The 22,055-nt window shown below is 52.7% G+C and overlaps 1 protein-coding gene across 1 annotated transcript; it reads left to right on the top strand.

The window, feature by feature from the left end:
- Positions 1-402: 402 nt before the first annotated feature.
- On the top strand, positions 403-19,458 carry Ap1m1 (adaptor related protein complex 1 subunit mu 1). Its single transcript, XM_041674564.1, has 12 exons — positions 403-560; positions 7,363-7,519; positions 9,089-9,156; positions 10,156-10,286; positions 10,861-11,008; positions 15,183-15,309; positions 16,347-16,489; positions 16,716-16,787; positions 17,046-17,204; positions 18,257-18,382; positions 18,644-18,719; positions 18,834-19,458. The coding sequence occupies exons 1-12, from the start codon at positions 519-521 to the stop codon at positions 18,854-18,856; spliced, it is 1,272 nt and encodes a 423-aa protein (XP_041530498.1). The 5' UTR covers positions 403-518; the 3' UTR covers positions 18,857-19,458.
- The last annotated feature ends 2,597 nt before the right edge of the window (positions 19,459-22,055 follow it).

The raw sequence follows: 22,055 nt of genomic DNA, 5'->3' as shown, positions 1-22,055 counted from the left end.
GAGCAGTCATTGACAGGTTGACACTGGCAGGTGACCGCTGATAACGTTTGATTGCCTTTCAGAGAGTGACTTCCTTTAGTCGCCACCTTACAGTGAATCACAGCTGGTGGCCGGATACTAGTTTACTAGACTTGTGCCGAAGGCAAGGCCGACCTCCCACAGCAGCGGGTGTAAAAGCGTCCACCTTCCTTCCAGCCTGCCGGCCACTGGAGTGATGATACAATTGCCCCGCCCGGGCCCCTCCTGCCAGGGAGGCTCCGCCCGCTAGACTTACTTCCGGTCCGTTTGGGCTTTGGATAAAAAATACTGCCACAAAGTTCGTACTGCGCCTGCACCTATTCTTTTGTGCACCTGCGCACTCGCTGCTTGCCCCTCAGACCGGACATAACGGTCCGCGCGCTGCTTCATGGACCGGAAGTGGGGGGAAGTGTCGCGGGGCGCGCCGGGCCTTGCTGAACGCCGGCAGTTCCTGCCGTTGCCGCCGCCCTCGGCTATTGCCGAGGCCTTCCAAAGCAGCCATGTCCGCCAGCGCCGTCTACGTACTGGACCTGAAAGGCAAGGTACTGAAGGGCTCTCCACCCTCTCCGTTGCCAGGCAACAGCGAGGCCCTCGCCCTGTCGGGACCCACCCTGTTGCTAGGTAACTGGACGGCCAGCTCTTCCAGGGCGTCAGGCAGGCGGGGCAGCCTCGCTTGCCGGTCCGCCCTGTTGCTAGGAAACAGCCGGTGGTCTTTGCGAGTCCCGCCCCATCTCTAGCTAACTTGGTGGGCTGTGGTTGCTAGGTAACCGTCCGCTTTGCCCCTTTCCCGCCTCGTGCGCCCGGTTACTGGATTTGGCCTCTGCCATCGACCGGAAGCTGAGGACCCCGCGCCCCCAGACCGGGCGACCCTTGGCCGGAGGCGTGGCTGGAACTGTGTCCTCAGGTCGTCCCCGCCCTCCGCAGCGTGCAGGCTTCAGCTCTTTCTCCCTAGAGTAGCAGTGCTTCCTGTGACTTTGAGTTAAGAGAAACGGGTGATGTGATAGGAATGCGGTTTTACCAAGGGGGAAACAGACCGCCCACAGCCCCACTGTTTATTGGGAAGTAGCCGTCTGAAAGTCCCATCGCAAGCATCCTTGCTTTCAGCTGATGCTTTCGGAGAAACCAGGCAGGGTGCTAAGCCTGGTGGGCAAGAATCCGTTACGGCTAAGCTCAGTCACTTGGAAAAGCACAGATAAATAAATGACTGTTGGAACCATGTGTTCATAAAGGACTGGCAGCCCCAGCTGGGGGTCAGAAAGAGCTTTCCTGACTGGGGAAAAACAAGACTGCTGAGACTTTAAGGCCCTGGACAGAAACAGGACCCATCTTCCCGAGGGGAATCTGAGAAAGAAAACTTCATTCATGTGTGTTTGTGCGGGTTTGCCCATGGGGGGGGGGAGGGAAGGAGACCCTACTACCCTTCCATGGGCTCTTGTAATCAAACCCAGTCAATAGACCAATTCAGCAGGACCTGCCTGGCCTTTAAGCCACATGGATCTGCCTATCTGTACTTCCCAGACGCACCTGGCTAACCCCCACCTCTTGGTTTTATAAGACAAGTTTCTTTGTGTAGCCCAGGCTGTCCTGAGCACACTGTAGATCAGGCTGGCATTCGCCTCAGATAGGCTTGCCTCTGCCTCAGGAGTTGAAGGTGTCATGCACCTGGCTGTTTTGCGTGGGATCTGGGTATGGCTCATTTATGGTTTTGTGACACTGAGGACATAACCCAGTGCCTTGCGTCTCTTCAACGAGTGCTCTGCCAGGGACCACAGTGTGCCCAGTGCAAAAGCCTCTCACAGAAATGTATGTTCAGCCTTCAGAAATGGGCCATCACTGTCCATCAGTCCGCCAAGGTCGAAAGCAGGTGACCAGCCTCTTAGGTTTGGGAGCTACCAGAACAGGTCCAGCCACAGTAGACACATTCAGCATTCATTGGTGAGAGAACATTGGTGTCCAGCCACTTGGAAGAGCTGAGGTGTTCAGAAGTAAAGAGGTGGAGTGCCCCAGCCCCAGCGTTTTCCTTAGCCCTTGAGTGTGTGCCTGCCTTGGATGCCACCCAAGGTCAACAACAACTGGAGTCCCAGAAGTCCCAGATCTGGACTGCCTCCACAGCCTTCTGGGAACCTGGGGAGGCACAGCATTCCCTAGGCTGTATGGCACATGCTCTGCCTTCTGCCCTGTCCTAGAGGCACAGTGGGCTGCCTGGCATGGCTTGCTTGTTCCTTTAGCCAACACCTCATTGACACCTAGCAGGCTGAAGCTGTAAAGCTAGACTCGTGTATGGACTCAGTCCATTTCTGCAGCTGAAGTGTGTGACCATAGACAAACCCATGGCCTCTCTGAGCTTTGTCTTCCTGGCTGATCCAAAGAGTCTTATCTAGGTTACTATAGGTATGATTCAGGCCTGACCCTGCGCAAGGCTTACAGAGTGTGGTATTTAGGCTTAGCAGGAAACAGACCAGCAGCCAAAGGGTTGCTTACCTTCTGTTTGGCAGTCAGAGAAATTACAAAAGACTTCCAGGCAGAGCTGGGCACCTGAGCTAGTTCTGAGGAGGTGACAGGTGTCCCAGTTGGCATGTAGGGTATAAGGCAGCCCACAGACTAGTGGGACCACACTAGGGCTCCAATGAGAGGAGGCCCCAGGATGGGGTGTGAGCAGACCTGCCTTTGGAAAGCTCCCCAAGGAGGCTATAAACTTCCCTGCCTCCTTTCAAAATGAAGACCGTCTCATGACAATGTGCCAGGCTGAGTCTCTGATTACCAAGGGATCTCTTGTGGCCACCTTTGGCAAGTAGGAGGTCCTTCAAGAATGCTTGGCTGCTGTCTATTGTTTCTCCAGCTACCCCATAGCTTCCCTGCTTTGCAGCCTGGCCCTGGTCTGGAATGCTGAGCTCTATAGTTTCCCCTCCTTCTTCCCGATGCTCTTCTTCTGGACACTGGAAACAAAGCCCCAGGCTGTTCCCTGTTATTTACAAGGACCTGTGTAGTCTGAGATTTTGTAGTCCCCCAGCCCAGTGGTCCTGGCTCATCCCACTTCAGCCAGTGGAGAACCTGACAGGTCCCTGGACAGTCTGTCTGCTTCTGCCTCGGAGCCTTTGTAACTTGCTCCTATGGAGAGCTATGGGTCTGTCTTCAGTTCAGACAGCGCCTCCTCCAGGAAGCCTCTCCTGCTTGCTCTGGCTGAGATCATATTCCAGCTTTCCCCACCCTGACCACACTTCATCTTCTGGCTCATGCTGCCCACTGCATCACATGCGTGTTTATCTGTCTGTTCCTGAGGAAAAAAGGAGCCATGGGAAAGACAGCGTGTGGTGTACCTGGAAAATGTTCAGGATGCAGCCGCTATGGAACCATAGGGCATCCTGGAGACCACAGGTCTCAGAAGTAAACTCCTGTTTACTTAAGGAGCAAATTGTAGGGATGTGAGAATCACCCCTTCTCCTGGGGATAGGCTACTACCCTGAGCTTCCTGATGGGTTTAAACAGAGAGAGGCTGCCCTTTCTAGCTTCTTCATGGGGAAGGACCATGGAGTGAGAGGATGGCAGAGAGGAGCTGTGGCCCCAATGTCTCACCTGTCTTCCTCCGTGCCACACCACCTGAATCCCCAGGGCTTTCCTAACACCACTCCCCATCCCATCAAGCCTTGATGAAGGTGGGGCTATTGGGAAAGTCTCCCCCATTGTCTGTCCCAGGCAGCAGTGACAGTCAGGAACCACATCTGCCTTGACCACCGTGGTAGTACACATTTGCTCAACAAGCAAACAAACTCCTGGACAGCCCTGATGAGGTGGCCTGTCAGGTACTCCTGACTGACTCTTTGACCAATCTAGTCTAGTTCCTGGACACCTGGGAAAGAAAGTGGCCTTCGAGCTGCCTAGGACAGCAGTTTCCAGTGAGCACAGGCAGCCACACAGCAAGTGGGAGTGAGGGTGTCACTTAGATCCTGGCCCTGCTCTGCCTGCTGTTACCTCAGGCAGGCCACTCCACCTCTCTGGGCACTGTAGTCTATCATATAGGAGATAGCAAGAGGACTAGGAGTGGGCAAAGGGAAGTCCCTTGGCCAGGGCGTCAGACCCAGACGCTTACCCAGTGAGTGCCATGTCCCCTTCAAGACCCAAGGGCTTAGGAAAGGAAGGAAGGAACCACTTTTGCTGCACTGTCCCAGCTGGAAGCAACAGATACGGAATGTTTTCTGAAATGACAGGTTCTGAGGCAGCTGGTGCCTGTACACCACTCAGGAGTGCTGCAGCAGGCAGTGTGACAAGATGGGCACTGTCACCCTGTGTAACCAGGGCCATCCTCAGCCCTCACCCACAGTTTCCACGTGGCCCTCCCATTTCCTCAGGATCCTTCAGGGTGCACCTCCGTCCGCTGTCTTTTACGATGCACAGTGACTCTGAGGGCAGAGCCTACCCTGGACCTCCTCGTGCCTGGCATATAGAGTCCCATGCCCTGCATTCATGTCTTTGTCTGCGCTCAGCTAGCCCTGGATGGGATAAAATGATTTTTAAAAGAGTGTGTGTGTGTGTGTGTGTGTGTGTGTGTGTGTGTGTGTGTAAGAGAGATTGGGTAGCACAAGAGTGCAGGTGCTTGTGCAAGTCAGAAGAAATTAGATCCCCTGGCGCTGGAGTTAGAAGCAGTTGTGAGTTACCTAAAGTGGATGCTGGGAACTGAACCTGGGCCTCTGAACAGCAATGAACTTAAGCAGTGAACCATTTTCTCAACCCCTGGGATTTGTTTGTTTGTTTCTTGAGACAGAGTTTCTCTGCAGCCTTGGCTGTTCTGAAACTCACTCTGTAGACCAGGCTGGCCTTGAACTCACAGATCCACCTGCTCCTGCCTCCCAAGTGCTGGGTGCACTTGGCAACCCAGGGCTTTTTATTGTTGTTGTTTTTCTAATGTGCATTGGTGTTTGCCTGCATGTATGTGTAAGGATGCCAGATCCCCTGGAACTGGAGTTACAGCGAGCTGTGAGCTACCATGTGGGTGCTAGGAATTGAACCTGGGTCCTCTGGAAGAGCAGCCAGAGCTCTTAACCAATGAGCCATCTCTCCAGCCATTGCTGGTTTTTTTTGGGGGGGGGTTGTTTTGTTTTGTTTTTGAGACAGGGTTTCCCTTGGCTATTCTGGAACTCACTTTGTAGACCAGGCTGGTCTCAAACTCAGATATCTGCCTGCCTCTACCTCCCAAGTGCTGGGGTTAAAGGCTTGGACCACCACAGCCCAGCTCATGCACCACCACCACCCGGCAACCCTGGGAATTTTTAAAGACAGGGTCTCACTTGTCTGAAACTTGGTATGTAAACTCACAGGGATCCATCTGCCTCTACCCACCAACCACTAGGATTAGAAGTGTGTGTCACTATGCTCAGGAGAGTATTTTCAACAGGGAAAGTGCTTGCTGTATAACTATAATGGTCTGAGTTTAGATCCCCAGAACCCACATCAACGCCAGGAAATTATGATGCCCCAGGATCTCAGGAGCATGCTGACTAGCTGAGGTGGCAAACTCTGAGCTCAAAGGAGAGGCTCTGCTCAATATGTAAGGTTGAGGAAAATACCCCATGTCATCCCCTGGCCTCCACACTCAGACTCATGTAACACACACACACACACACACACACACACACACACACACACAGAGGGGGGTTTGCATTTTGGTGTTTCATGCCTATAATCCCAGTTCTCAGGATTGCCATGAGTTTGAGGCTAGCCTGGGCTACATAGTGAAATCATTTTAACAAAAGCTACAGGTGTCTTTCTTGTCATCAAAGTGAGTTCTGAGCAGGCTTTCTGCAGACACCAAGGCACTGTGTAGAGATTGGAGGGCCCTCAGATCCTGGAACCTAGCAGTGGAGTGCCTTGGGATGGTGTGGACCCAGAGGCCCTGTGCATCAGTTGAAAGACATGTCCCTGTCTCTGGTCCACTGAAGTGCTCATATATGTGACGTGAGGTGATAGCTCATGCCTTCCTCCCAGCACTCAGGAGGTGAGGATCAGGGTTATCATTGGCTACATGGTGGATTTGAAACTAGCCTGGGCTCATCGGGCCCAGTTCCTTTCACCTTTGAGTGTCCACTGACACATATAGCTTCTTCTCTACCGAAGATGTCACCAGAAAGAGCCACCGGGTCGTGTTTAACTCTTGTAGTAATAGGAGCGGTGGGGTTGTGTTTCCAGCACCCCGGCCGCCTGCTCGGCTAGCTTATGCCCGAAATAACAACACACAAACTGTATTCATTTAATCACTGCTTGGCCCATTTCTATCTAGCCTCTTCTAGGCTAATTCTCACATATTAATTTAGCCCATTTCTAATCATCTGTGTAGTGCTCCTAGGTGCGCTTACCGGGAAGATTCTAGCCTACGTCCATCCTGGGTCGGAGCTTCATCGCATGCATCTGCCTGGGAGCTGGGAGCATGGCGTCTCTCTGAGGCGTCTGCTCCCGAGAGTAGAGCTGTGGAGTCTGAACTCACTTCCTCTTCCTCCCAGCATTCTGTTCTGTTTATTCCTCCCACATATCTTCTAACCAATGAGGGCCAAGCAGTTTCTTTTTATTTAACCTATGACCTTCCTCCATCAAACTCTGGTGTCACTTGCTGAGGAAACACTAACTTTGTGGTGTGGTTATCCCCATTCCACAGTTCTTTGTGATAGGCAGTGGTTCAGATGCTCTGTGTAAGGAGGAAGACCAGGACAGTCCTTTGTGATAGGCAGTGATTCAGATGCTCTGTGTAAGGAGGAAGACCAGGACAGTCCTTTGTGATAGGCAGTGGTCCAGATGCTCTGTGTAAGGAGGAAGACCAGGACAGTCCTTTGTGATAGGCAGTGGTTCAGATGCTCTGTGTAAGGAGGAAGACCAGGACAGTCCTTTGTGATAGGCAGTGGTTCAGATGCTCTGTGTAAGGAGGAAGACCAGGACAGGGCCACACTTTGTGATAGGCAGTGGTTCAGATGCTCTGTGTAAGGAGGAAGACCAGGACAGTCCTTTGTGATAGGCAGTGGTTCAGATGCTCTGTGTAAGGAGGAAGACCAGGACAGGGCCACACTTTGTGATAGGCAGTGGTTCAGATGCTCTGTGTAAGGAGGAAGACCAGAACAGGGCCACACGTGTGCAGGCCTCAGTGAGGGTCCATGAACTTAGGCTGTCAGGAGAGCCGAGTGTGCCAGCAGGTCTACATGGAGTGGAACTCGCCCTGGTGTCTGAGGGATTCAGCCCCTCCCCTTCTCTGCCCTCTGACTGCAGGAGAGCTTTGTGGTGGGACTTGCCTAGGATGGAAGTCAACCTGGCCTGAAGTCCTGTCCCTTCACAGAGGGTTCCCACCCCCTTTTCTTCCTCATGCAGGTGCTCATCTGCCGGAACTACCGTGGGGATGTGGACATGTCGGAGGTGGAGCACTTCATGCCCATCCTGATGGAGAAGGAGGAGGAGGGCATGCTGTCACCCATCTTGGCCCATGGTGGCGTGCGCTTCATGTGGATCAAGCACAACAACCTCTACCGTATCCCTGTGCTGTGGAGCGGGGGCTTGGGGTGACATGCCCACTGGCTCAGGACAGCTGGGCAGCCAGAGGGCACGCGGTTCAGAGAATGCTAAGTATATTCCAAAAGCTGCAGCCTGGGAGCGAGGGACACGTGGCCAGAGTGGGGGCCGGCTAGGCCCAAGGTTGGCTTTGAAAGCATGTCATGTTAAACACGGTAGGTCTTTGGATAGGGAGGCCAGATTGTCAGAGGCAGGAGTGGATAAATGAGGGAAATGGGGTAGGAGTAGGGGTGGGGAATTCTCATGTGCCCTGAATCCCCAGCTCCTCTTCAGCCACAAACCAAACATGCTGCCAGCTGGAAACCCACCATGGGTGTACCCACCACTTGGGGCTTTGACTGTTCAGTAAGCAGTGGGGGGTACCAGCTCTGCAGTAAGTAAATGTGTGTGCACCTCCAACAGGTGCAGACGCTGCCTCTTCCTATGGACACATGCTCTAGCCTTGTAGTTCCGCCCCACCTTCCCACCCAGGCATGCTCCTGGAGCCACAGGTTAGCTGTGGTGATAGGTGCCCCCACTTCAGGGTGGGTCCCAGAAATATCCCCATCTCTAGAAGCCCTGAGGATAGAGAATGGGGGAGAAGGGGAAGGAACAAGGGAGAGGGGAGACAGATCTGGTCCATAGGCAAATGTGGTTTATAAAAGTAAGGGGAAAATCTCCATGTTAGGACAAGGTGTTTAATTTTAATTGGGCATGTTAATTCGGTGAACCAAAGGGGGCTTCTGATTGCTGGACCTTGGTAGTCAGTGGCAGGAGGAGGAAGTGGTCAAATGAGGGAATAGACCTTGGTGGCTATCTTTAGGGGTGTAATCTAAGGGAATGGGGAGAAGAGCAAGGCCTGTCAGTCCCACACTCCAGTGGACTAGTGTTCTTTCAGGTAGCCCACCTCTGGCCCTGTATTTTCATTCAGTAGCCTTACGGCCTCTGGGAGTGTCTTTTTCTAGCCTGTAGGATGCTATTTGTATTTAAACTCTTTACCTGTTTAGCAACCCATTTTTTCTTTACTTTTTCATTTCTAAAAAAAAAAATTTATGTGTAAAAGTATTTTGCCTGCATGTATGTGTGTGCACAGTGCCTATGCAGGCTAGAAGGCATTGGATACCCCAGGGACTAGAGTTACAGCCGGTAATAAGCTACTGTTTGGATGCTAGGAATTGAACTTGGGCTCTCTAGAAGAGCAACCAGTGCTCTTAACCACAGAGCCATCTCTCCAGCCCCTGTTTTTTTCCTTTCAGTTAACCAAACCTCAGTTGGGTTGTAAGTCAGGTGGAAGTACCATTGTACCTGGTTGTCTTCAGCCGAATTCGGTAGTCAGTGTTAGTGAAATGGCTGTCTCTCTCACTGTCTGTTCTTCGTGGACACCCATGTATACCCATATATAATCTTAGTTGGACGAAACCCCTAATGGTGGCTAGTCCTAATCTTGGGCCCAGTGGACAGATGAAGTGCTGCTGGGACAGGGAGACATGGGGGGTCTGAGATGTGTTATCCCAGTCCCAGAAGGCTTCTTGACTCTGCCACCATGCAGTGGTCGCCACTTCAAAAAAGAATGCTTGTGTGTCGCTGGTATTCTCCTTCCTCTACAAGGTGGTGCAGGTAAGGCCCCCAGCAGTGGGACTTCTCTTGGGAAGGGCTTTGGGTGAAGGATTGTAGCATTGTATATCAGGTGATCCTAGGCCAGGAAGCCCAAGCTTCCTTGTAGGTGAGGTCTTTGGCCTCCACTGCATCCCCAAGAAAGTGAAAAAAATGGGGAGACATCATAGCTGTGCAAATGTTTTGGGCAGGAGGGTACATAGTGTAATCCAGGCCCTATGCCTGAACATAGGGGTTGGGGTCAGTTAGATGCACAGGCTGGGCCTTGGGGACATGTCAGAATGTACAGTCTGATACTGGTTATGCACAGTTTTACCTAGGACACCTCTGGCTGCTGAAACAGCTGGAATGAAGGCAGAAGAGCTATGGGCAGCCTGTTTGTTTGGTGCTGGGATTGAGCAAGGGCTCCAGGGCTGGTTTGGGTTTCCACTGAGTGCCTCTGCGGGTTGGGAACCTTTTTTTTCCTCCCTCATGGGTGCCTTTAGGCTGGGGATGGAGCAATGGAGCCTACTGGGAGAACCCCCCAGGTGGTTTCCTTCTGAGCAGACCCACTGTGAACAGCCTTGCTTTGCCACCTCTGGCACGTGGGCTATGACTAGGTCGTTGGGGTGAGCAGGGATGTGGCATGTTTCTCCAGGGCTGGCCTTTCCCACTTGTTCTAATGACGGGCTTGCTCCAGTATTGGTATGAAGAGAGGCCTCCTGGTAACCCTCTGGGTCCCCTCCTTACCCACTGAAAATATAGATACTTGTTTACAGCCAGACAGCCAACACCTTAGAGAGGTGGGCAGCAGCCTTGAGTCAGAGACGGGTGACAGGCACAGTTGGGGTTGACTGAAGAGGCCTCAGGCAGCTGCATTGCTGATACAGGGTCATTCCTCCTGGTCAGTGCCTGTGGTCCATTTCAGGGCCTGTACCATCACCCACAGAGGCATCACCCATGGGGGAGGGCCAGAATGGCCCTCGGGCTGGGCTAAGGCCTATTCTGCTGTGCCCTGCCCAGGTCTTCTCCGAGTACTTTAAGGAGCTGGAGGAGGAGAGCATCCGAGACAACTTCGTCATCATCTACGAGCTACTGGATGAGCTCATGGACTTTGGCTACCCACAGACCACAGACAGCAAGATCTTGCAGGAGTGAGTGCATGTGCCCCAGTGCCTCAGTTACCAGCCCATCAGGGCAGGCAGGTTGCTCTTTTCGTCCCCGCTCTTTTTAGTTATTTTAAGATGGTCCTGATCCTCCTGCCTCTGCCTAGGGAGTGCTGGGCAGACAGGAGAAGGCTGTGTGTCCTGTTTACTGGGCAACCCTGCCTGCATAGGCAGAGGCCAGCAGGACCCATGCTACACTTCATCCCTTCTATGCAGCCTGGGATGTCAGGTCCCCCTTTGACAGGAGTTCAGGGAAAGCTGCCATTGCTGTTCTGGTGGGATGGGGGTCACTGGACGGCCCAGGGCTCAGTCAGTTCCAAGTACCCACAGTGCTGACCACTTGATTCCCTGTTCCCTACCCAGAACCAGCACCCTGCCTCTGAAACTAAGTATATGCAGCCTGCTCACGCTAACTGCACACTGTGCCAAGTCAGAGGCCGCCCTCCTAGAGCCCGCTGCCGCAGGGATTCCAGTGGTTGGGCCTACCCTGCTGCTTAGTCCCAGCCCAGAGTCAAGGCCCAACATTGCATGTCATCTCTGTAACTGAGGGGGTGGCCCATAGGTACATCACTCAGGAAGGACACAAGCTGGAAACGGGAGCCCCTCGGCCCCCAGCCACTGTCACCAATGCTGTGTCCTGGCGCTCAGAGGGCATCAAGTACCGGAAGAACGAAGTGTTCCTGGACGTCATTGAAGCCGTTAACCTCTTGGTAGGCTGCCTTCTCTCTTCTTTTCCTAACTTGCCGTCTTTTCCAGGATGGAAGTCAGAGGGATAACACTGAAAACCAGCAGAGCAGTTGGGGCCTTGGCAGTAGATACCAGGGCTTCCTCGACTACTGGAGAGACCCTCCTCCCTCTGTCCTAGCCTCCCTCTCACTTAGAATCTGTAGGGATAATATTGTGGTGGTTCTCTAGAGACTGAGGTAGAGGGACCTCAAGTTCCTGACCTTCCAGGGTCACAACTGTCTCAGGAAAACAAAAATAGAAGGGCCACTGAGATGACTCAGCAGGTGAAGGGCCTCTGACCATCTGGGTTCCATCCTGGGACCTGTGGTAGGAAAAGAGAACTAACTCCTGCAAGTTGTCCTCTGAGCTCACACATGTGCACTCATGCATACACGTGTGCGTGTACACACACAGTAATAATATAAATAATGACAATTTAAAGAAATAGGGCTGGGAAGATGGCTCAGTGAGCCAAGCTGCTGCTGAACCCTGTTGTCCTGAGCTCCACCCCCAGAGGCCTCAGAAAGAAGACCCAAAGTCGTCTTCTGATCTCCACCCAACACATAGCATATACACTCCTGCACAGTAAAAATAACATTTTAAAGTAAAACATAGGTACAGCAGCAGAGCGCTTGTATACAAGCATGAGGACCCAAGATCAGATTCCAGCACATGAGTGGAAGCTGGGTGTGGTGCTATGCACTGTAACCCAGCACTGAGCTTCAGCTCAGTTTGAGACCCTGCCTCAAACAAAGGATAGGCAACCATAGGCCAAGATAGCTGATGTGAAACTCTGGCCTCCACATGCTCACACACAGGCATATGCACGCATGTAACCAGACCAAACACATAAAGCATGTATAAAGTTGGAAAGCTCTGTTACCAAGAGACCCTGGACTTTTATTGCCACTTCTAAAGACCATACTGCAAGACTGCTAATTTTCTAGAATGCCGAGCTCATGGGTGGTTTGAACTTTTGGCTTCTTATGTTCCTTGCATGGTGTTTGGTTTTTGTGGTACTGGGTGTGTAACCCAGGACCTCTGCACACAGGGGGTGTTAGTTACTTGTGTAGCTGTCACAAAAGAGCTAACAAGTACAACCTAAGGGAGGAAGGGTTCATTCTACATCACAGCCCGTCATGATTGGGAAGTCATGGTGGCAGGAATGTGGGCAGCTGTCATGTAGTCCACAGTCAGGAAGCAGAGTAGTGAAGGGTGCAGTTCCCCTGGCTTCCTCCTTTTCACTTCTCCAGACCCCCAGCCTATGAGATGGGGCCCTCACATTCTGGGTGGGTCTTCCTTCCTCAGTTAACTCCCGGACCTGCCTCTGCCTCGAGGCCTGTCTCCTGGGTGACTCTAGAGCCTGTCAGGTTACCAATCAATAGTTACATCAGGCAAAAAAAATTTATTATGTGTGAATGTGTATATGTGTGCATTTGTATGTTCGTATGTATGCGGGGTGTGTATTTGTATGTGTTTGCATATGGGGTGTGTGTATGTGTGTATTTGTGGTGTATTTGTGTATATGCATATGGAATGTGTGTATGTATGTATATGTGTGTCTGTATTTGTACGTGTGTACATGTGGGGTGTGTGTATGTATATATATTTGTGTGTGTGCATATGTATTTGTATGTGCATATTTGTATGTGTATGCATGTGAGGTGTGTATATGTATATTTTTGTGTGTATGCATTGAGATGTATGTGTGTATTTGTGTGTATACATGTGGGGTGTATGTAATATATATGTTATATGCGTGTGGGTTGTATATGTATATATGTGTATTTATATGTGCACGCATGCAGGGTGTGCTTGTTTATGTATGTGTGTATATGCATGCAGGGTGTGTGTATATATGTGTAGTGGAGTGTGCATATATTTGTGTGTATATTCAGTGTGTTTGTATGTTTGTTGTGTTTGTGTGTGCATTTGGGGTATGTGTATTTGTGTGTGCATTTCGGGTGTATATGTGTGTGTGTGTGTGTGTGTGTGTGTGTGTGTGTGTGTATGCATGTGGGAGCGTGTATACATGAAAGTGCAGATGCCTATAGAGGCCAGTAAGGGAGTAGACTCCATTGAAGTTGCAGTTACAGGCAGTTGTGAGCCACCTGACATGAGTGCTGGGAACCAAGAGCTGAAAGTCCACCTCCCAGGTGCTGGGATGACACGTGTGTTCCATACATTTGTAATTTTTATTAGTGTTTGCATAGCATATGCTCTTACAACCTGTCTCCTTTGGTTTGTGTTTATTGTAGTCTGTATTTTGTAAGAGGGCCTCACTGTGTAGCCCTGGCTGGCCTGGGCAGAGCACTGGGGTTAAAGCTGTACACCTCCCTACCTGGCCTTGGTTTTGTTTCGTTCTAATTAATACAAGGCCTCTCTATTTAGCCCTGGTTAGGCTGGGACTCATGGAAATCTCTGGAATAAATGAGATGGCTCTGCTTCTTTATTCAAAGCAAAAGAATTGAACCTGCTGATAAATACTGATGTTGACAGTCTTTTCTCCTGTGAGTATCTCAGCAGATGGTGAGGCATCAGTGGAGCGAAAGCCTGGGCTTGGAGCCTCTGGCACTAGGTATGCAGTGAGCCTGCACCACAAAGAAAGGTAGCATCACTGTCCTTGAACACACAGATATCCACCTGCCTCAGCCTCCCAAGTGCACCCCACACCTATCTCTTACACTTCCCCTATGTATTAGTTGTTTTTCTCTTGCTGTGGTAAAATACTGTGACCAGGGTACCTTTTTAAGGAGAGGGTTTATTGGGATTATGGTTTCCAGAGGCAGGGACAGCATGGCAACAGGTGGTAGACAAGATATCTGGAGCTGGAAGCTGACAGCTCCAACTGTAAGCATGAAACAAAGGGAACAGGGAATGGCATGAAGTTGGAAACCTGAAAGCCCATCCCCGGTGACGGCCATTCTCCAGCAAGGCCACACCTCCTGAGCCTCCCAAACTGCACCAACTGGGGAATGTGTTCAAATGCCTGAGGCTGAGGAGGGTGTTCCACAGCTTATCCTCTACTTTGAATCTGCCAACATCTTACTCAGAGTGAGTTCTGGTAGACATTATTTGGGCACATTTGTGTGATTGAATGTAGGCATGTGAGTGCCACAGTGGAGCTCAGAGGACAGTCTTGGGTGTCAGTCTGAGCCTTCCACCTTGTTTGAGATGGTCCTTTTCTTCTTTGCTTGTTTGTTGATGTGTTACACCAGGCTTGGAGGCCCAGGGAATTCTGTCCCCACCTCCATTGCAGGTGCTTAGAATAAACATCAGCTTTAGGAGGCTCTGGAGACTTGAACTCAGGTCCTCATGTTTGCATGGCAAGCACTTTACCTCTGAGCCACCTTCCCAGCCCCAGTCTCTGTCTCCTGATTGATGTGTTTAGATCATCTGTACTCACTGAGTTTCTGGGCTGCTGTTTTGCCTTCTTTTCTGCTTCCTGTTCTCCGTCTCCTTCCTCCTCTTCCTGTGGGTCATGGAGACATTTCAGGGTTCTGTTGTTTCTTCCTTCTGCTTCTTTCTGCCCTTGTCTCGTGGTGTGGTTATCTTAGTGGCTTCTGCAAGGCACCTCGAGCTGTGTGTCACATGGTATTTGGGCAAATGATGGATCACACTCAAAATGGTGCTCTCTTGAGGACCACCAGGACCTGGGAAGTCCCTAAGGCTTTCCCATCCTCACCCAGTGCTGCGAATGCTGACGTACACGTGCCGAGGGTGCTCTGGGTTGTGCCATTGTGCTCTGCACCCTGTTTGCTGTGCCACCCTTTCAACATGGGGCTGCAAATTTAGAAAACAGCCAACAAAATAGCAGCCGTGTTTGCTGTATCATTTGGGGCCACTAACAGGTAGTGTCTGCTGGTGGCCCCCAGCCAGTCTAGGTTCAAATAGGCCCTCTGTAGTACTGTCATGGTGACATCACCAGACACTGTAGTCCAGTTTCTGTGCACGTAAAACTGGGCTTGGGTTTCCATCTGCTCAGATGAGTGACCGCCTCTGGAAGTGGAACATCGCCAGCCCTTCAGGCTTGGGACCTTCTCAACTGCATCTGGCTCATCTGCTTATCCTTGGGACAAACACTAGGGAGAAAGTCAAGTTTGCATTTGAGCCAGAAGTGGTGGAGGTCACGCCTTACATGGTTCCCACTGTCCTCAGGTCAGTGCCAATGGCAATGTGCTGCGCAGTGAGATTGTGGGCTCCATCAAGATGCGCGTCTTCCTCTCAGGCATGCCTGAGCTGCGCCTGGGCCTCAATGACAAGGTCCTCTTCGACAACACAGGCCGTGAGTACCCAGAACAGTGCAGAGGCTGGATCATTCTTGCCTCAGGGAGGTGGCTTCCCCTGACCCTAGTGCCACAGCTAACTGCTTTCAGGTGACAGGCCTAAGAAAATGCCTTGGGTCATTGAGGTGGCTCAGCAGGCAAAGGTGCTTGCTGCCAAGCCCCACAAGCTTGATGTGATCTCGTGAGCCCACGGTGGAAGGGAAGCACTTCCTGCAAGTTGCCTTCTCACTTACATGTGCACACTGAAGCACACACCCTCCCGTATACAGTAAATAAGATGTAACAAAGAACTTCACACTGCTCAAAAGGCCTCAAAGGCTAGGGCTGCAGGTCGGTCGACACTGACCGAGCAGACCTGGGTTCAGTATCTACCAGCACCAAAATCACAGAAAGATCCAGGCTGATGTGGAGGCTCCTGCCTGTCATCCTATTCCTCGGGACACTGAGGTGGAAGGCCATCGTGGACTACACTGTGAAGCTGTCACGAGGGTGACAGAGAGCAAAGGTTCTGAACACTTAGACATCATCAGTGAGGCCCAGCCTGTCCCACAAACAGAGGCTTGTGCTGTTGGGAGGTCACACACCAAGGTGCTTTCTATGGTGAGGCTTCCAATGGTAGAGCACAGCACAGGTGGGCGTGCCTGGGCTTCTGTGGCTTCTCATTGGCTATACCTCGGAGGCCTAGTTTCAGGTTCCTGGCCCCTGCTGGCCTCCTGGACTTGCTAGCTCTATGTGTGCCCTCTGAAGTGGGTGGGACACCATGGTGTCACCCATACCCACTTAGCAAATGTGTCTTGACCAGCTGCTGTCTACCAGCTGCTGAAGACTTAACATGGCACAGGGAGCCCAGACCCCAAGACTCCATGCCAGTGTTAGGCTGAGATGTGGAGGCAGGAGGATGACAGTTGTCTAGGAACTGGCCCCTTGTGCATACGAAAGAGATGTCTTCTGGATATGGGGTAGGCTCTGGTCTGCCAAGGTGGTCTCTGCACGGGGACTCGAAGCCGCATGCCAACCTCACCCCTGCCCCACACAGGAGGGAAGAGCAAGTCGGTGGAGCTGGAGGATGTGAAGTTCCACCAGTGCGTGCGGCTGTCACGCTTTGAGAACGACCGCACCATCTCCTTCATCCCTCCCGATGGAGAGTTTGAACTCATGTCCTACCGCCTCAATACCCACGTGAGTGCCTCCCAGGGTAGCAGGTTCCCAGGGAAGCTCAGTATCAGCTCTCACTCACCTGCTGTGCCACCCTCCAGCCCTGTAGGTGAGCAGAAGCCTTGCCCATTGCTGGACTTCCTTGGGTAGACTGCCTACCTCTTGCCTGCACACTGGCTGGGAAGAACAGGCTTCAGTTTCCCCTCAGTAGAGTGAGACTTGTTGTGCCTTCCTTCCGCCCTCCCCGCAGGTGAAGCCTTTGATCTGGATTGAGTCTGTGATTGAGAAGCATTCCCACAGCCGCATCGAGTACATGGTCAAGGTCGGTGGGAGAGCAGGCACCCTGTTACCTGGGACCGGCTCATACTGCAGACACTTACCTTGTCCTAGGGGGGCGGGCAATTGGAGGCCTGAGACAGGAGGGAGAGTCAGGTGTGGGCACTGGCTGGAAAAGCCTGGTGGTAGAAAGTGGGGACCCACTGCCAAGTAGAGACTGTGTAGCCCTGGTAGGTGGCTGGGGTGGGGGTCGCTAGACTCCCTCCCCTGCATCCTAGAGCCTCTGCCCGGGGCCTCCTTGCAGGCCAAGAGCCAGTTCAAGCGGCGGTCAACAGCCAACAATGTAGAGATCCACATACCGGTCCCCAACGATGCTGACTCGCCCAAGTTCAAGACTACAGTGGGGAGTGTCAAGTGGGTCCCCGAGAACAGCGAGATCGTGTGGTCCATCAAGTCCTTTCCGGTGAGCCCCATATTCACACATGCCCCTAAACACCTCCCCCATGGGGCTGGAGAGATGGTTCAGTGGTTAAGATCACCAACTACTCTTCCAGAGGACCCAGATTCAATTCCCAGCACCCACATGGCAGCTCACAATTGTCTATAATTCCAGTTCCAGCAACCTGACCTTCTAACTATGTAGCCCAGGCGGCCTGAAATTCATCATGGATTATAGGTTGGCCCCAAAATTACCATGTCGTTCAGGCTGACTTCAAATTCACCATGTATCCCAAGCTGACCTTGAACTTGCCTCCATTCTCCTGCTTTTCTCTCCTGAATGCTGGGTTATGAGACTCAGCTTAACTCAGTTTGCCTGAATTTTCCTATGGGTAGATCTTCTCTTTCCACTTTCTCCTCCCTTTGCTTTTGGGTCCAGGAGCTGGAATGTTATTTTCACCATCTCCCATGGAGATTCCATGGTGTCCTTTATGGCTGGGAGCTGATGTGGAGCACCTGTGCAGGAGCCAAGGCTCAGCCCTAGGGCACTCCAACTCCTAGGCAGGGCTGTATTCACGGCCACTCCTCTGCCCCTCAGCCTGAGCTCAGGAGACCAAAGGCCACATTGTCCCAGATAGAGCGAGAGCCAGGGTGCCAGGCACAGGGGACAGCCAGGCCCAGACCTGATGCTCTACCTAGCCAGGGTAGGGCAAAGGCCCCAGCCAGTCCTGCCTGACCAATCTCAAATCACCTCCAAGTTATTGCTGGGTTCCCGGGAACCTGAGCCCACCCATGGTTCAGCACTGTCATTCTGCCTGGGCCTCTTTTCATTTCTTACATGTCCAGAGACTGAGAAGGCGGGCTGTGCTGTGGAACACACCACCCTCAGTGTTCTCCCAGGCTCCCTTTCCCACCGTGGCCAGTCTGGCCTGTCTCTCCCTGGGAGGTGGTGGAGCCCCTGCACAGCCTGCCCAGTTTCGGCTCCTGGGAGCGATGGACAAGCCTGGGAGACAGCACATTGGTTGTGGGCCGCACCGCTGGGCAGCTGCCTAACAGCCCCTTATGTTGTCTACCCAGGGTGGCAAGGAGTACCTCATGCGGGCCCATTTTGGTCTTCCCAGTGTAGAGGCCGAAGACAAGGAGGGCAAACCTCCCATCAGTGTCAAGTTCGAGATCCCCTACTTCACTACCTCTGGCATCCAGGTATGAGTGCCAGGGCACTGCCTGGAACACTTAAGCCCAGAGTCACAGCAGGAACCCCGAACCCCAATCCTGGCCTGGGGTCTATTTCCTTGGAGCCTCTCAGAAGGTGTATGGGTGAGGGGTACATCCTGGTCCCCTGAAAAACTGGGGCCTGACCACTTCTGACAACCCCTCCTGCTGTGCCTGGCCTGCCCCTTGGCCTTGCCCCTTGGATGAGGGGCGATAGCGGGGATGCGGCACACTCAGAGCCTTTGTGTCCAGGTGCGCTACCTGAAGATCATTGAGAAGAGCGGCTACCAGGCGCTGCCCTGGGTGCGCTACATCACACAGAACGGAGGTGAGCGGCTGCCTGACCTGTGAGGTCTCTCTGGGCTGGGGCTTCCTGTATGGAGCTGAGGGTGGGTGTCCCGTGTCCCCATGTGGAGCTGAGGGTGGGTGCCCATGTTTCTAGATTACCAGCTCCGGACCCAGTGAGGGGCCTCTGCAACCACCCCAGCCCACCCGGCCTCAGGACGCATCGGCCACACGCACCAAAACTGAAGCTGGAGGGTGGCTCTGGACATAAGCAGCAACCCTCCTCAATCCTGCGTGAACCCACGCAGAACCTCTTCCCTGATCCCATTCTGTTCTGGGGTGGGAAGGAAGGGCCTGCCAGCCCTCCCCAGAGACAAGCCAGCTTGAGCCTTGGCTCCTGGTGCCACATGCCTGGCCACTCGCCACCCTGTGGATGCCATTCTCGCCCACCACAGGGTCTCCTTTCGCTGCCATTTTGTTGAGCATGTTGATCACTGTCATTTGTTACACGTGTCCTGTCACACATGTTCTGGGCAGTCACCACGGAGCACTCAGTGAGGGCAGCTGTCCCCTCTGACACTGCACCATGTCCAGGACAGTCGCCTGGCTGGCTGTGCTTCCTGTGCCAGCCCTAGGCCACAACAGTGTTTCCCCGAGAGGGGACATGGCCTCTCAGCCTTTGCCCCCGAGGGTCCCTGGGCAGGCACGAGCTACTGTCACTATACAGGGCCACCTTGCCCTCTACCCCTGTGTGACAATTGCATTAAAGTCCATTTGTTACACTTGCTGTCTGTCCTTTCTGCTGTGGTTCAGGCCCACTTGGACACCCTGGGTTGTGGCCAAGTAGACCTAGCAGTGAGGGGAAGCTGACCCTCTCCTGAGTAGCTGGAGCCCTTCTGAGGGACACAGGGTAGATTATCCTCACTGGGTCTAGCCTGTTGTCTCCTGTGGATGGTAGCCTTCCTCGGGTGGTCTGAAATTGGAGGCTTCCATGTTCTCACCTGTCCAGGCTTGGGCTCAGCCCCCAGACTGGTGCCCAAGTTCTGATGGGCCTGGGAGTTGTGTCTCCATGGTCTGTCCATGGACTCTGCCCTTTCAGCATCCTCACACTCTGGGCTCTGCCTCTCTCGGCACCCCGCTCCTACTTGGGATGTGTCACGTGCATCTCACCCCCCCATGGCCAAGAACAACCTTCCTAGTGCAGCAAGGCCAGCTCCCAGCTCGGGGCCTAGAGCAGAACCTGACAGCACCTTGGAGGCCTCACCCTTCCTCACCCACCGGTGGCTCTGAAGGCTGCCCAGTTCGGACTGTGTCCACCACCCTGCCACCCTCTACAGTCTGCAGCACTGCAGGCTATGGCTCTGTGCACCCCCCGCTGAGCTGCGCATGAGAGGGACAGAGGTGTGCAGGGTTCTGGGAGGGACAGAGGTGTGCAGGGTTCTGGGAGGGACAGAGGTGTGCAGGGTTCTGGGAGGGAGAGGTGTGCAGGGTTCTGGGAGGGACAGAGGTGTGCAGGGTTCTGGCTTCCGTACTTGCACACCAACAAGAAGAAATGTCACCTGAAAGGCAGAGGCGCAGGCTGGGCCATGACAGGGCACAGAGAAGCCCAAGCTCAGCCCCAAGCAGGGAGCACGGCTGAGCACCGATGTCTCAGAACACAGATAGCAGGAGACAGAGGAGGAAAGCTGGTCTGCAGTCTGCCAGCCAATGTGAGTACCAACATCAGCCAGCAAGATGGTGCAGCAAGTGAAATGGCTGCCAAGTCTGAGGGCCTGAGCTCAACCCTCAGGGCTCACTTGCAAGATAGAGACAGCTGCCCTCTGACCTCCATGTGAGCTAATATACACGCTCAGAATAAAAGGAACCAAGGCAGGTATGGTGGCCCCCGCCTGTGACTCCAGTACTTTGGAGTTTGAGGCAGGAGAATCATAATACCCTGTCTCAGCAAATAACAAGAAGTGGGTAAAGGGGCTGGAAAGGTGACTGTCTCTGAGTTCTGCCCAGCACCCACAGGGAGGCTTACAACTGTCTGTATCCTCTTCTTACAACTGTCTGTATCCTCTTCCGGCCTTCGGGGGCACTGCATGCGCTTGGCACACCCATACATGCAGGTAAAACCCCATCGCCATAAAAGTAAGTAGATGGGTGAAGAAACTGGAGTGACAGACTGTGGGCCACCACAGGTGCTGGGGACCAAACTCAGGTCCACTGCAAGAACAGCATGGGCTCTGCACTACCGAACCAGCTCCCCGGCCACATAAAAGTAAATTTTTTTAAAAAAAAAAAAAAAGTTGGCATCTGGAACACATAAGGCTCTGGACTCTGTCCCCACACTGCAAAGAAAACAATGTTCCCGATGGAGGGCGTTTGCCTCATATTGTTAGTCCTGTCCTGAGATGACACGGAAGGTGCTGGAAAACATGGCAGCCTCTAGAACTGTGAAGGAATACTTCTATGCTTTTTTCTGTTGTTGGTTTTGGTTGTTGTGAGACAGGTTCTCTTTCCATAGCCCTAGCTGTCCCAGAACTCACTATGTAGACTAGGCTGGACTGGATCTCACTGAGCTATCCTGCTTCTGCCTCCCTGGTGTTGGCCTTAAAGGTGCAAGCCTCTGGGGGCTTGCTTGTGTCCTGCCTACAGCGCACGGTCACACGCACAGTGAAATGTGGCCTGGTCTGGACCGGCTTGTTCACTTGTGAGTGGACATTCATCAACCACCGGGGGAACAGGTCGCATTGCTTAGTTGAGATAGTTTCACTCTGTAACCAAGCTAGTCTGTAACCAAGCTTGTCTGTAATGCACAGAACCACCTGCCTCTGCCACCCGAGTGCTGGGATTAAAGGCGAGCCCTAGCACCTGGCCCACATTCTGGTTTGGAGTCGGTCTTTTCATTCATTTATTTGGTGTGTAGGACAAGTTTCAGGAGTCAGTCTCTCCTCCACCATGTATATCTTGGGCTTAAATTCAGGTCATCAGGATAAGTAACACCTTTACCCTGTATCCATCTTCCTGGTTCTTTTAAAAAAAATAGTTACTACAGCTGGGCAGTGGTGGCGCACGCCTTTAATCCCAGCACTCGGGAGGCAGAGGCAGGTGGATCTCTGTGAGTTCGAGGCCAGCCTGGTGTACAGAGCGAGTTCCTGGACATCCAAGACTGCACAGAGAAGCCCTGTCTTGAAGAACAAGAAGAAGAAAGCAACCGCACACATCTGTTCGCTCGTCTCTGCAGCTATGCTTCGGCAACACAGTGAGAAAAACAACAAAAGGCGGGCCGGAGAAAAAGAATATGCATGACCTTCAAAACTCAGACAGACAGACAGACGGGCTTTTCAAAGATTGTGGGATAGCTGAGTGACATTTCCAGCCTGCCTAGGGGAAA

This window comes from Microtus oregoni, unplaced genomic scaffold (assembly GCF_018167655.1).
Source record: "Microtus oregoni isolate MIOR12 unplaced genomic scaffold, Mior012 000025F_ref0000491, whole genome shotgun sequence".
NCBI classification, from domain to species: Eukaryota; Metazoa; Chordata; class Mammalia; order Rodentia; family Cricetidae; genus Microtus; species Microtus oregoni.
This window is presented reverse-complemented; position numbering and strand designations above follow the sequence as displayed.

Bases quoted from the DNA above. Each gene is read 5' to 3' on its own strand.
- Ap1m1 (XM_041674564.1), top strand. From the start codon at position 519: ATGTCCGCCAGCGCCGTCTACGTACTGGACCTGAAAGGCAAG. The intron at 15,310-16,346 runs GTGAGTACCCAG...TGCCCCACACAG, and splicing joins CCTCTTCGACAACACAGGCC to GAGGGAAGAGCAAGTCGGTG. The intron at 16,788-17,045 runs GTCGGTGGGAGA...GCCTCCTTGCAG, and splicing joins GCATCGAGTACATGGTCAAG to GCCAAGAGCCAGTTCAAGCG.